The sequence below is a fragment of the Euleptes europaea genome, chromosome 5, assembly GCF_029931775.1.
Source record: "Euleptes europaea isolate rEulEur1 chromosome 5, rEulEur1.hap1, whole genome shotgun sequence".
Classification (NCBI taxonomy): Eukaryota; Metazoa; Chordata; class Lepidosauria; order Squamata; family Sphaerodactylidae; genus Euleptes; species Euleptes europaea.
In genome coordinates this window covers 44,105,951-44,118,948 of record NC_079316.1, presented here as the reverse complement: position 1 = coordinate 44,118,948, position 12,998 = coordinate 44,105,951, and the positions used below count along the sequence as shown (strand labels likewise).

The 12,998-nt window shown below is 44.0% G+C and overlaps 1 protein-coding gene across 1 annotated transcript in view; it reads right to left on the bottom strand.

Moving 5' to 3' along the window:
• Positions 1-11,721: 11,721 nt before the first annotated feature.
• The window catches only part of LOC130478265 (rootletin-like), a 100,636-nt gene continuing 99,359 nt past the window's right edge, over positions 11,722-12,998 (bottom strand). The window contains exons 34-35 of the mRNA XM_056850415.1: positions 12,526-12,705; positions 11,722-12,258 (exon numbers count right to left, since the gene is read on the bottom strand). Coding sequence (XP_056706393.1) covers positions 12,175-12,258; positions 12,526-12,705 — 264 coding nt within the window. The 3' untranslated portion in view covers positions 11,722-12,174. The remainder of the gene's footprint in view (positions 12,259-12,525; positions 12,706-12,998) is intronic.

Genomic DNA, 12,998 nt, shown 5'->3' with positions numbered 1-12,998 from the left:
AACAACAATAAAAACCATTACAACCACAATAGATAAGCTCAGTATATTACATCTAAATCATACAAAGATGGAGCATTAAAATCAGCATCCCAGATTAAATCAATGATGACTCTACAGAAAACCAGAGAGTACAATGGCTAGTAGCAGTCCAGGTGATAACCAGGAGGGCTGATAGGTGGACGGACTCATTGGCAAACAAAAGAGGGGGGGGTCCCATGATCCAGGCCAGCATACAATGTTAGCCATATAAACTGTTGCTGTCCTCAACTGTAAGCCTGGTGGAACATCTCAGTCTTGCAGGCCCAATGGAACTGGGCCAGATCTTAAATGGCCCGGGTCTCCCTCGACAGAGAGTTCCACCAGGCCAGGGCCACAGCTGAAAAAGCTCTGGCCCTAGTTGAAGACAGCCAGATGGCCTTCAGGCCAGGGACTACCAGTACATTGCCAGCAGATGAACGCAGGGCTCTCTGGGGAGAATATTGGAGATGGTGTCTTGCAGATACAAAGGCCCCAGACCGTTTAGGGCTTTAAAGGTAAGTGCCAATACCTTGAACCTTATCCGGAAAATTGGGAGCCAGTGCAGTTGCCAGAGCACAGGTTGTATACATGCTCTCCAGAGGGTCCTCATGAGGTCCCGAGCAGCTGCATTCTGGACCAGCTGCAACTTCCAGAGCTGCCTTAAGGGTAGCCCTGCATAGAGCAAGTTACAGTAATTAAGTCTGGAGGTTACCGTTGCATGGATTATTGTGGCTAGGTCAGGGCGGGACAAGTAAGGCAAAAGTTGCCAGGCTTGATGAAGATGAAAAAAGGCTACCTTGGCAACATTACTGATAGATCTCCAAAGTGAGTGAGACATCCAAGGTCATGCCAAGACTCCTAACCAAAGAAGATGGTAGCAACTGGACACCGTCCAGAGTAGGGAGTTGGGATGCCCTGCCCTGGTCCTCCCTGGCCCAGCCACAGAACCACTATCTTTGATCGATTCAACTTCAGTTGGCTCTGCAGATCTACCTCCTCCTTTGGAATGGGCTGCCTCTGTCAAATATTAAAGTAAATTCAGGCAAATGGAGTTCACTGATGGTTGAAGTTGGTGAAGTAACAGCTACCACTACAATGGTTCCTTCAAGAAATCTCAGGAACTGCTGTTTGCTAAGGATGCTGAGAATTCTCCATTAGAGATTTCCAGCCCCAATCATAGAACTTGAGTTTGTAAGGATCCCTAGGCAGGAATGGTTGTTAAACCAATTTAAGTCTACAGTGTAGACTGGGAATTCTGGGATTTCCTCAGGTTTAGGCAAGCCTTACCCACTGCATATCTTCATATTTCTAGCTTACAAAGATGAATTCATCAGCTAGCAGGAGTAGCTGGATAGGCAGACCAATGGGGAATCCTGTATATACCTCGAGAAGGAGAACAGCATACAAATGAAACAAAATGAAAAGTTAGCATAGTTCTCCAAGGACATTCTTAATATTTTTGCTGCCAGGAATCCTACTTCCAATTTCAATATCCGAGATCCTGCCAGAAGAAGTTCTACTTACATTCATCTTAATTATATGTTTCACTTTGATCCGTGATTAGACCTCCCAGTTATTTTTTTAATGTTAAAAACCAGCTGGGATTGGAATCAGGACATGGCACTGTGATGGGGGATTTAACCCTCCCCCATACTGTTTTCCCACTAGACACCCCCCAACCTCCTGTGAACCCCAGTAAGTAAAAATACCTGACTATGGCTGCATTGAGACATCACAAGAATTTGCAATAATATTCTAACCATGCATAAGCACAGCAAGCTCCTTCCGTACCTCCCACCTTCTTCGGTTGTGTATGGAGTTTGGTGCAAAACTTCCTGGTTTGATCAAACTACAATTTACTTTGATGCCCAAATGCAAGTACTTTGATGATTTGGCATTTGTTTAGTCCACACAAACTGGGACTGCAAACTTTACAGCTCATTCCTGAGCTGTCAGTGGCCATGGACGGCGTGGACAAGGCGCCGTCACGGTGCCTCCTAACCCATTTCCCAGCTGCCGAAAGCCTTAAAAAAGCCTGGGAATGCCCCCAAGATGCCAGCATACACCCCTGGGATGCCCGCACGGGCCTTTATGCTGGTCAGATGCCAGCGGAAGGCTCAGTTAGCGTCCATGGGTGGCACTGCTGCGGGGGACCCCAACACTGACGCAGCCCCTTCCTGGCCTCCTGAGGACTTCTGCCCTCGAAAGTGAGGAATGGGCTGTTAGTGTAATCCTAGTTTAAAATCTGAGTTTGTGTGGAATTAAGCAAAGGACCTGCATTCACAGGTTATGGCAAATAGGACCTTGATCAACCTTTGCATGAACTGCATGAACAAGAAGAAGTGGGAGGAACAAAGGGCACACCTGAGCACACTAAGATTTTTGCTTGTGCACAACTGGTATTTAACTGTAGTTTGTCATGATCTCTGAATGCAACTTTTCTCCCTTATGAAGAAGAAGAGTTGGTTTTTATATTCCGACTTTCTCTACCACTTAAGGAAGAATCAAACCGGCTTACAATCACCCTCCCTCCCCCTCCCCAAAACAGACACCCTGTGAGGTAGGTGGGGCTGAAAGAGCTCTAAGAGAACTGTGACTAGCCTGAGATCACCCACCTGGCTTCATGTGTAGGAGTGGGGAAACCAACCCGGTTCACCAGATTAGAGCCTGCTGCTCATGTGGAGGAGTGGGGAATCAAACCCGGTTCTCCAGATTAGAGTCCACCCCTTCTAACCACCGCTCTTAACCACTACACCAAGCTGGCTCTAATAGCACCACACTGGCTCTAATAACCACTATACCACACTGTGCAACTAATAGCAGCTCCAGGGGGCTATATTTATAGGTGAAACAGCATGGAGGAAAGAGTTAACCCACAGTCTGCCCCAGCCCCACTGCTCCAATTCAAATCCCCTCCCCCCAATGGCTGACTCCTATTGCCAGTTGTACAGCAAACATTGTACTGGAATTTTGTTTCTTTTTTATTAAAAAAAAAACTTATAGGCCATTTTTTTTATTTCTCAAGGAGCTAAAAATATGACTAGGAAATTCTTTTAGACAGTGTGACGGTTTAAGTTACATGTCATGCTCAAATAGCCCTTTGTCTCAGCTCGGACAAAAAAATCTACATTTATCATAAAGAAATCTCTTTATCAGGCAGGCTCAAATTATCTTTGCAAAGTCAGCACAAAGCTCCCTCATAGAGCTACGAAAGCCCCCTGACACCGTCCATTATAATACAAATAAATTTAAATACATGTTCAATTGAGACCTCAAACAGAGTAGTGATTTTCTGCAAAATGCACTCCTTCTGCTTAGTGATTTTTAAATATGACCTGAACAGAAGATAAACAACTCATTTGAAATAACAATGTCAGATTTATGATGCCATAAAAGAATTTATTCATAAGTACCTAATTAAATCAATGATCTATATGTGTCACAAATCCTTTTAATTTTCTTTTTGATTTTACAGCCATATCCTACAAAAAAGGAACAACCTCCAGGTCATAGCTGGAGATCTCCTGCTATTACAACAGATCTCCAGCCGATCTGTTCACCTGGAGAAAGTTGCCACTTTGGCAATTGGACTTTATATGGCATTGAAGTCCCTCTCCTCCCCAAACCCCAACCTCCTCAGTCTCTGCCCCAAAAACCTCCTGCAGGTGGCGAAGAGGGACCTGGCAACCCTACCTACAAACACTTATGTGCACACCTCTGAGAAATCTCATCTACAAATAAAGACACAAAACAAGATTATTCTACAAATAATAATTTCCCTGATTAGTTAAGGACAGCCAGTGTGGTATAGTGGTTCCAGTGTCAGATTAGGATGTGGAATAACCTGTTTCAAATCCCTACTCTGCCATGGAAGCTTGTTGGGTGACTTTGGGCCAGTCACACACTCTCAGCCTAACCTACCTCACATCTGTCTGAAGAAGTGAGCTGTGGCTCACAAAAGCTCATTCCCTGCCAGAAATTTTGTTAGTCTTTAAGGTGCTACTGGACTCTTGCTCTTTTCTACTACCTCACAGCGTCTGACGAAGGGAGCTTTGACTCTCGAAAACTTACACCCTGAAACTCTTGTTTGTCTCTAAGGTGCTACTGGACTCAAATCTAACTCTTCTACTGCAGACCAACACAGCTACCCTCTGAAACTACTTCACAGGATTGTTGTGAGGATAAAAATGGAGAAGAGAATTCTGTAAATAACTTTGGGTTCCCATTGGGGAGAAAGGCGGGGTATAAATGAAATAAATACATAAATAAGTGCCCTTGTACAAATGCACCAAGCAATAAAGGGGGGGCAGGGCTGGAGGGGTCCCTACCAATAAGAGGGACACCCAGGGTTTCTGGAAAATATTGCTTTCAAAGAACAACTTGTCCCAGACTGCCCCCCAGTTAGAAGGGATTGAAGTACACATGTGAATGCACCTGTGAATTTTGGCAATGAAGAGCACCACTCAGGTATCAGCTCTTGCCCACAGGGACACTGGGATAAAAAGAAACAAGTAGCTTCCATTCAAGACTTGAAGAGCGAGAGAGTGAGAGAGGGAGAGAGCTGGGGAGATATAACCACGGAGAAGGTAGACCGTCAAGCATGTCTTCTCCAAACCAGTCTCCCCACAACTATGGATCAGTTCAGGAATGGCAGGAAGTAGAAGAGGGACCTTTTGTACACATAAATAAGTGCCCTTGTACAAATGCACCAAGCAATAAAGGGGGGGCAGGGCTGGAGGGGTCCCTACCAATAAGAGGGACACCCAGGGTTTCTGGAAAATATTGCTTTCAAAGAACAACTTGTCCCAGACTGCCCCCCAGTTAGAAGGGATTGAAGGGTACACATGTGAATGCACCTGTGAATTTTGGCAGTGAAGAGCACCACTCAGGTATCAGCTCTTGCCCACAGGGACACTGGGATAAAAAGAAACAAGTAGCTTCCATTCAAGACTTGAAGAGCGAGAGAGCGAGAGAGGGAGAGAGCTGGGGAGATATAACCACGGAGAAGGTAGACCCTCAAGCATGTCTTCTCCAAACCAGTCTCCCCACAACTATGGATCAGTTCAGGAATGGCAGGAAGTAGAAGAGGGACCTTTTGTACAGCTGCTAGAAAGTTTGAGAACCATGTGTTGCATGGCACCAGCCCTCACTAAGATCCATGTAGTTTGTACCCCAAGATCCCTTGGCTGTCAGTTGCCTCAGGTATGGGGGAAAGCAGGGTCTCTTGATCAAGGCAGAAAACTCCTCCCTTACGTACTTACAAGATGAAGTGTCCAACTGCCTGAATTCTCCAAGAGTACATCAGTCAAGACTCCTTTGTTTGAACTTTCAGAGCACCTCACACCTTCCTCCCCTCTTGGACGCATGCCTTAACGTGGTGAGGGGGTTTGTGTGTGTCAGTGAAGTAGAGAACAATACCATAAGGTGTTCAGACACCATCAAGAGCCTAAACTCCTAGCAGAGCCACTCAAAGTGGAATGGCCTCAGCTGAGACAAAAAACTAAGATGCATCCACCCCCTTTAGGAATCAACGGCCACATCAGCAGAAGAAAACAGACAGTTCCAGTGGTGGTGAGGGCATGGGAATCCTTGAAGGGTAGCTACTGGGCCGAGCAATAGTGAAATGTGACACTGGCAGAGGATCTATCACCACCAACAACAGTGACTCTTCAGCTAACCCTGGTTATTACTGAGCAGAAGAAGGTGATGGTAAACCACTTCTGATCATCTCATACCTTGAAAAGCCTTCCATCTTTTCCCCCTTAAAGATTTATTGTGCCAGACTGAGAGCCATGAATACAACAAAGACCCTGGGATTTGAGTTCCGGTTCTTCAAGTGTAGGGGACACATTTTAGGCTTGACACAGGAACATACGAAGATGGAGATGGTCATGCAGTGATGCCCATGAGACTAGTCAGTAGATTGCAGCAAAGGATCATTTTGCTTAACGGCAATTTAATTAGGACTTTCATGTGGCCATCACAGAAAAATATTCAAAGATCCTTTGCCAAACAATGGAACTTGAGTCTTTCTCCACAGACTCAGGACAAACAAAAACATGGTTCATCAGTTGACTTTTCTTGAGAACCCTGAAAAGCACAGATCTTTTAAGCCAGTTTGCATTGGAAGACAATTGTGTTCAGTTATACTTGCTAATAGCTAGGGATCGTTAGGTGATGTTTCCTCAATGAGGATAAATTACTAGGGATGTTTCAGAATGGGAGACCATTGTATGCATGGTGGTGGAAAGTGCCATCGAGTCATAGCTGGCTTACAGCGATCCCATAGGGCTTTCTGAGCAAGATAGAAACAGAGATGGTTTGCCATTGCCTTCCTCTGTAGAATAACCCTGGACTTTGGAACACAGGCAGGACAATGCAGCTGCACTTGTTTGTGGGCTTCCTAGAGGCACCTGGTTGGCCACTGTGTGAACTGTTGGACTTGATGGACTGTGGTCTGATCCAGCATGGCCTTTGTTATGGTCTTATGACTTCCTTAGTGGTCTCCCTTGCAAGTGTTAACAAGGGCCAACCCTGCTTAGCTTCCGAGATCCGATGAGATTGGGTTAGCCTGGGCCATCAAGGCCAGGGCTCCATAGGCATAAGTAGCAGAAAAGTAGACAATTTGCAGTTTGGAAACTGGAAATGGAGAGTTGGACAGACAGCTGCATTTCACTAGGCTGTCTGGAAGCATCTTTAAGGTTATAGAAATTCACACAGTTGCTTTCTGGGAATCTGGTATAAAACAATTGTTATGTTTCTTGTTATGTTTACTTCCACCATACTCTATGTATTTGTAAGCAAGTGGATTTTTCACTGCTGAAGGAAGTGGGGAGCAATAATCATGAATCTCTCCAGGAGGTGAGAAAAGCATTTCCACAAATACATCAGAGAACTTTTGTTGTGGTTACACTTAACAAACAAAATTTTTCTCATTAGTAATTTGGAATCTTGTTAACTGAAGCAACATAATCACTTTCAAACATATGGTGTTGTTGAAGTCAACATTGAAAAGCAAATCCTGACATTCTCTTTTGTGGGTTTATCCCCCAGGGAAAGTGGGAGCTCAAATAGTCAACTGTGAAGTCATCCCATTTCCTATGCATATGTATTCCTGGTATACAGCTCTGGTACCATCTGTTTGTTCCTTCATTCTTCCAGCTTTGGAACATTTTCACTTGGGCCCCAAATTTTGCTGTTTGCCTCTCCCTGAGGATCAAAAAAGACAAGATGCTAGGAGATCTGTGATCAGATCTTCCCTATGCTTTTTTTTTTTTGAAGTGCAGCTCTACAGGGCCTCAGTCTGGATAGTGGCCAAAGCACATGGGAAAGAAGGGATTCAACCCTTAGTGAAACCGACTCCCTTTCCTATGCTGTTATTAGCCCCTTAGAAGAAAAAAATACAGAGACCCTGGCTTAGATTGTCTGTTTTTCCTTCAAAAGGCTAATATAGTACAGAAAATTAAAAAAAAACAAACCCTCTTCACATCAGCTTGTACACTACCTCCAGTGAGCTAAACAGTTCCTCTTGACAGAACTTCAATTGTAGCTGGCTTGTTTGGCAACAGCTCATTCAAGAGCTATTGCTGCTGCCATCTTGAGGAATGCGCCCCCAGAAAGGACAAGGAAGGCTCCTTCCCTACCAGTTCTGCAAATAAATCCTCCTTAAGAGAGCCTTTGGTTGAATTTGGGGGGGGGGGGCTGATGGTGGTTGTAATCTTACGCTCAGGTTGATTCCACGCTCTTTCCAGTTCTGAGGACTGGAGTTTTTATAGATGATGAAACATTGTTTAGATAAATGGCCCTTTCTGTAAGTTGCTCTGAGCCATTAGAAGTGTGAGGTATCCATGTTAAAACACGCAAGAAAGCAAACAAAAGCAAATGGGAATGGGGTGGGTTTGAGTTAGCAAACCCATGGAGGGTTGGAAGGGTTAAACCCCTTTCCTACCAATGCCATGGCCCTGATCAGAATTGGAACCCCACCTAGCTGCAGTTGCCTTTGAAAAACTGCTGTGAAGAACCAGTCATGGATGTCTCAATCTGATCGATCCTGAATTAGAGCAGACTTCATGGATGTAGTTCGGAATTTCCTGCATTGAGCAGGGGGTTGGACTAGATGACCCAGGTGGTACCTTCCAACTCTATGATTCTATTTTTCAAATGTGTGAACATTAAAATCAAGGAAAGTTCTCCCGTCTACACAAGCCCAGCTTGACCTGGATAAATGTTTGGAAATATAGACTATTATCTAATGTCCAGTCTACTTTGATTAAAAAAATGAAGGTAAAAAATAACTGAAAAAGTTACATGAAAATAAGCCTTATGTACAGTGAGCCATGGAAACTTGCTGGGTGACCTGGCAAGTATTTGGTTGGGAGACCTCCAGAGAATACCAAGGGTGTGATGCAGAGGCAGGCAATGGAAAACCACCTCTGAAGGTCTCTTGCCTTGGAAACCCTATGGGATTGCAGTACATCAGCTGTGACTTGACAGCAAACACACACACACACACACACACACACACACACACACAGAGAATGAGCCCTTAAGAACATGCTTTACTTCCACAGATCTAACTAATCTCTAATCTTTTACAGCACAATCCTAAATACAGTTACACCCATCACTGGACTTAAAAGGGTGTAACTCTGTTTAGGATTGTACTGTTCATTCTTTAGTGTGTTTCTTTGCTGCCTGTTTCCCTTCTGTTTCTTTTCCCACTGCTGGTTTTTGAAAACCATGCTTAGGCTGCCTGGGCCCTCTTTTTCTACTTATCTAAATTAGTTACCCTATTTAGGGAAAGATTCTTAGTGGATATAATGAGATCAATTTCATTGATGCCATGTATTGTGCTAATATACAGCAACTGGGGATTGAGCTAGCAGTTGTGAAGGAGGGCAGTGTGGATCTATGAAGAGTTCAGCCACTGGTAAAGCAGTTGTGTGCTGGCTGCGGCATGTTGTATATTCTTAAAATACTTTTCTATGCCAGAGCCCAGTTTAGAAGACACTGGGGAAAGAGGGGCATATTTCGCTCATAAAACATCTGAAAGCTAATATAATTGGATTGGGCTGCAAATTCAAGTTTTGCTCAACTCTGCGTGTTCTCTCCCAATTCACAATTCTCAGGCTGTCAATATGTTCCTGTGAACTGGCCCAGTTATTAATATATTTGGCATGACCCAAGCAACGTATATCACAAATAAAGCTGCAGTACCATAACTCAGAAGTAGGCCTCACTGAAATCAGTGGGACTGTCTTTTGAATAAGCATGCACAGGATCGGGGTGTCTCCCATTCCATTGCTTTCAGTGGGATGCACAGCAAGTTCTTTCTTATACATATTGGCTAAAAAGCAGTCCCATTATTTGTGTGAAATTTGCTCCCATGTAAACATGCTTAGGATGACACCCTTAGTTGCAATTAACTTTTGCTGGGCTGTGCCCATTTATTTCCAATGGCACTAAGGTCTATGCATTGTGGGTAGGATCCCCATGCAAGGGCTCTAGTCTTGTCTGTTTCAGTGCTACTAGCCTGGCCTATCAAGTCTTCTGCAAAACTTACAGTACAATGGGGTGAGAAGTGGCGTGACAAAGCCAACATACTTTAATCCCTTTGCATTCTTTTTCTTAAAACCCTCACAATTATTAAATATTTGCAACAGAAGGAGTCCTCATGGATTGTTGGTAGCTGCAAGGTCTAGTTTAGAAGATAAAACTATTTCCCCGCTGGGAACATGCTTTGAAATTCTGCTTGTATTCAATAAAAAGGCAATAGAAATATCAGCCATAATAATTACTGTAAGGTCTGTTTCAATGCTGAAAGGAAGCCAAGGAACAGATTCCTATGTAAGAACTGAAACTGAGCAGAAAAGAACAGCAGGGCTCAGAAGGAACAGCAGCAGATTAGCTAAATTCCCCCATGGAAAGTTTCCTTCACTGAAGCTGAACTATGCCAGCAATGCATAGACAATTGCTGGGATTCCCAGGTCTCTGCCTACACACAGCTCAATACCTGATGTTGGAAACTGGGCTGTAGCCCACTTCTCCTAATACATAATAATAATAATAATACTGGTGAGACATCCCCCTTCCTATCTAGCGCTTAATGTTCTTCTAGGCATTACAAGGTTAAAAAAATCTGCTACTGCTTCTGTGCAGAGCCTGAGCAGTTTGAGATGGCGTGAACCCAATTTAATGGATCCTTATTTTACACCAGTTTGAAGAGCAGAGCCAATCATCTTTCTGGTGTATACTGCGGCATTTACAACCAACATCAGTGGAAGTATTGTCTGACACCACTTATAGTGGCTCTATATATCTCAAACAAGCCATGGAACCACACTGAAGGGCACTTTTACACATTCCAAATAATACAGTTTCAATCCACTTTCAATGCACTTTGCAGCTGGATTTTACTGTGGGAAACGGCACTTGCAAACAATCGTTAAAGTGCATTGAAACTGCATTATTCAGCATGTGTGAAAGCACTCTAAGGCACAGCAGGTTCAGCAGCTACAGCCACTGACCCAAATGGCTGCTAAACATCACTGCCTACCAAATGTGTTCCATCTTGATGTGAGAACATACACGTACAAGTGTAAGCCATCCGGAAGCAGTTTCAAACCATCACAGCTTTCTCCAAATAAGTCCAGAAATTTAGTTTTATGACAGCAATGAGTCCTTTAGCAAATATTAGCTCCCTTTACAGAATTACACTTCTCCAGGTTCCTCAACTGGGAACCATGATTATTAAAGTGTGAAAGTAAGCGGTTAAGAGCCATTACAGAGTATCATTGAGAATGTGTCTGAAGCAGTACCACTGATTTTCTGCTTAGAGTCCCCCCAAGACAGTACCTGTTAACAAAGTTAAGTCACCTTCACCTTTAAGCAGATTTAAGATTTGTAGAGTAAAACCATCTGATTTATACTATACGGGGCCACTTTCTGGTTGTGCATCTTTATCCTGTGTTTACCCAAGAAGGGAAGGTATCTTGCAGTGCATCGCGGTACAGGATTCAGGGCTACGTACCAAATACTAAGCGAATTACTAGGGAAATGCGCCGCATTCATATTAAAAACAACAGAAATTGGTTTTTTTCTCTCAATATCTTTAAGAAATGTTCTTTATTTCAATAATTTGCAGTGCACTTCAGGAAAAACAAACATTCATGGGGGAAAAATGTGGAACAATACTAACAGGTGATGTTCACAGCAACTCCAATATGGTTCCCTGTTGTCACCAAGGAAACCAAAGTTTGACTCCTAAAGGGATTTCCTTGGAGCCTGTCAGCCGGCGGAGTGGGTGGAATGTTGAATGTTAACACTCTGATATGTCTTGGGGCCAGCAAGTCATAAGATGATTTGGCTTTGAGCTAAGCTCAGCCACCTGCCACCATGAAAATGGCTTGAAGTCCATAGACACAGCAAAGGATTTGATCCCTCCCAGGGGTGTGGTCACACTGTGCTTCCCCAATTCTCTTTATAGCGCACAGTGCAATTTTGATGCCAGTGGAAATTACCTGCCATGTCCTGTTTTCAGAACAGCTTGTTCACTGAAATCTATGAAACAGTGGGGCTGTGCGGTTATGACCAGATAGCTACTATAAAAAACCATCAGATTAACAAGGTTAGGATATTACATGATATGTTGTATTGATGCATCAGAGGTTACTCGGCAGAAGCTCTCCAAACCCGGACAGAGAAATAAAGGAACCTGATGAGTGATGGAAATGCAGAGGTATTTCAATAATAGTTGCTCCTATCTGGCCCACAGATTGTTTTAATTTGTACAACTTGCATTCATAGCCCTGTGGAGATCATACGGGGATACACTACACAGAAACCCAAACAACAGAGAATCCCCTCCTTGTTAAATGTCCTAAATTAATTAGTTAAGCATCAGTGCCCTGGGTTTCAAGCATCTTAGAGAGAACAGCTGCCCCCACAGCAGGGTTTCCTCTTGGCTGTATGCTGCCAATTATTATTTTTTTTGTCTTGTCACTCCTTCCAAGTGTACAGGGTGTGTTCCTCTATTATTCAGCTGAGTGCCCTAATGAAGGAGATTGATGAGCCCAGTGCCTGAGCAACAAATATCCTGCTGAAAGCTGGTTCTGAGGATAGTTACGCAAGACCAGAGCACGATGTCAACGTTTTGAATCATTCGACTGTATGTAGCATCTGGCTCATGTAGGCTTGTCTTCTCCTCACTTCTTGGTCCAGCTGATCTTTCAAGGTACGCACCTGGAAGAATACAACACAGGCACACACACAAGGGATTATGTCACAAATAATTTACTCCAGTAGTCTGTTTCCAGTTGTGGCCAGTACTAGAAAGCAGAGGAGCTCACCCCCACTTATGCCCCAGTTTTTGTCCTAAAACCCCACATTCCATGTAAGGTTAATAACCACCACGACTTGATATTGGAAATTAAACTGCACAATAGCCAGCAAACTTGGGCATCACTGTGGGATTTGCAAAGGACCATCCAGACCATTCCTGTGCTGTACCTGCTCCTCCAGGGCTTTCACCTTCTGCCGGTGGTTTCTCTCCCGGGACTCAAGCAGACGTTCAGCTTGGAGTTGAGCACTGCGTAGCCTCTCTGTTTCCAGCTCCATGTCCAGCTGATGCCTGGATGAAAGCTCCATCAGTCGCTGGCCATGCGATTGTTCCAGCTCTCCAATCTGGGCCTAGAATGAGAACACAACCCAGCTCTACCAAGTTGTGATTCTGGTAGCCTGAATACTTTTGGCTGTAACTGAATCCCCAGGAGCTCTGAGATCTGCTTTGTACTGAGTATCAGGTAACTGCAATACTATAACATTTCTTTTCTCCATCATGTGCAAATGTGGATGATGGCATCATAGAATCATCAAGTTGGAAGAGTGATACAGGCCCCATGGTCAGTGAAGGATCAGTCTAAAGCATCCCTGACCGTTTTTGTCCAGTCACTGCTTGAAGACTGCCAGTGAGAGGGAGCACA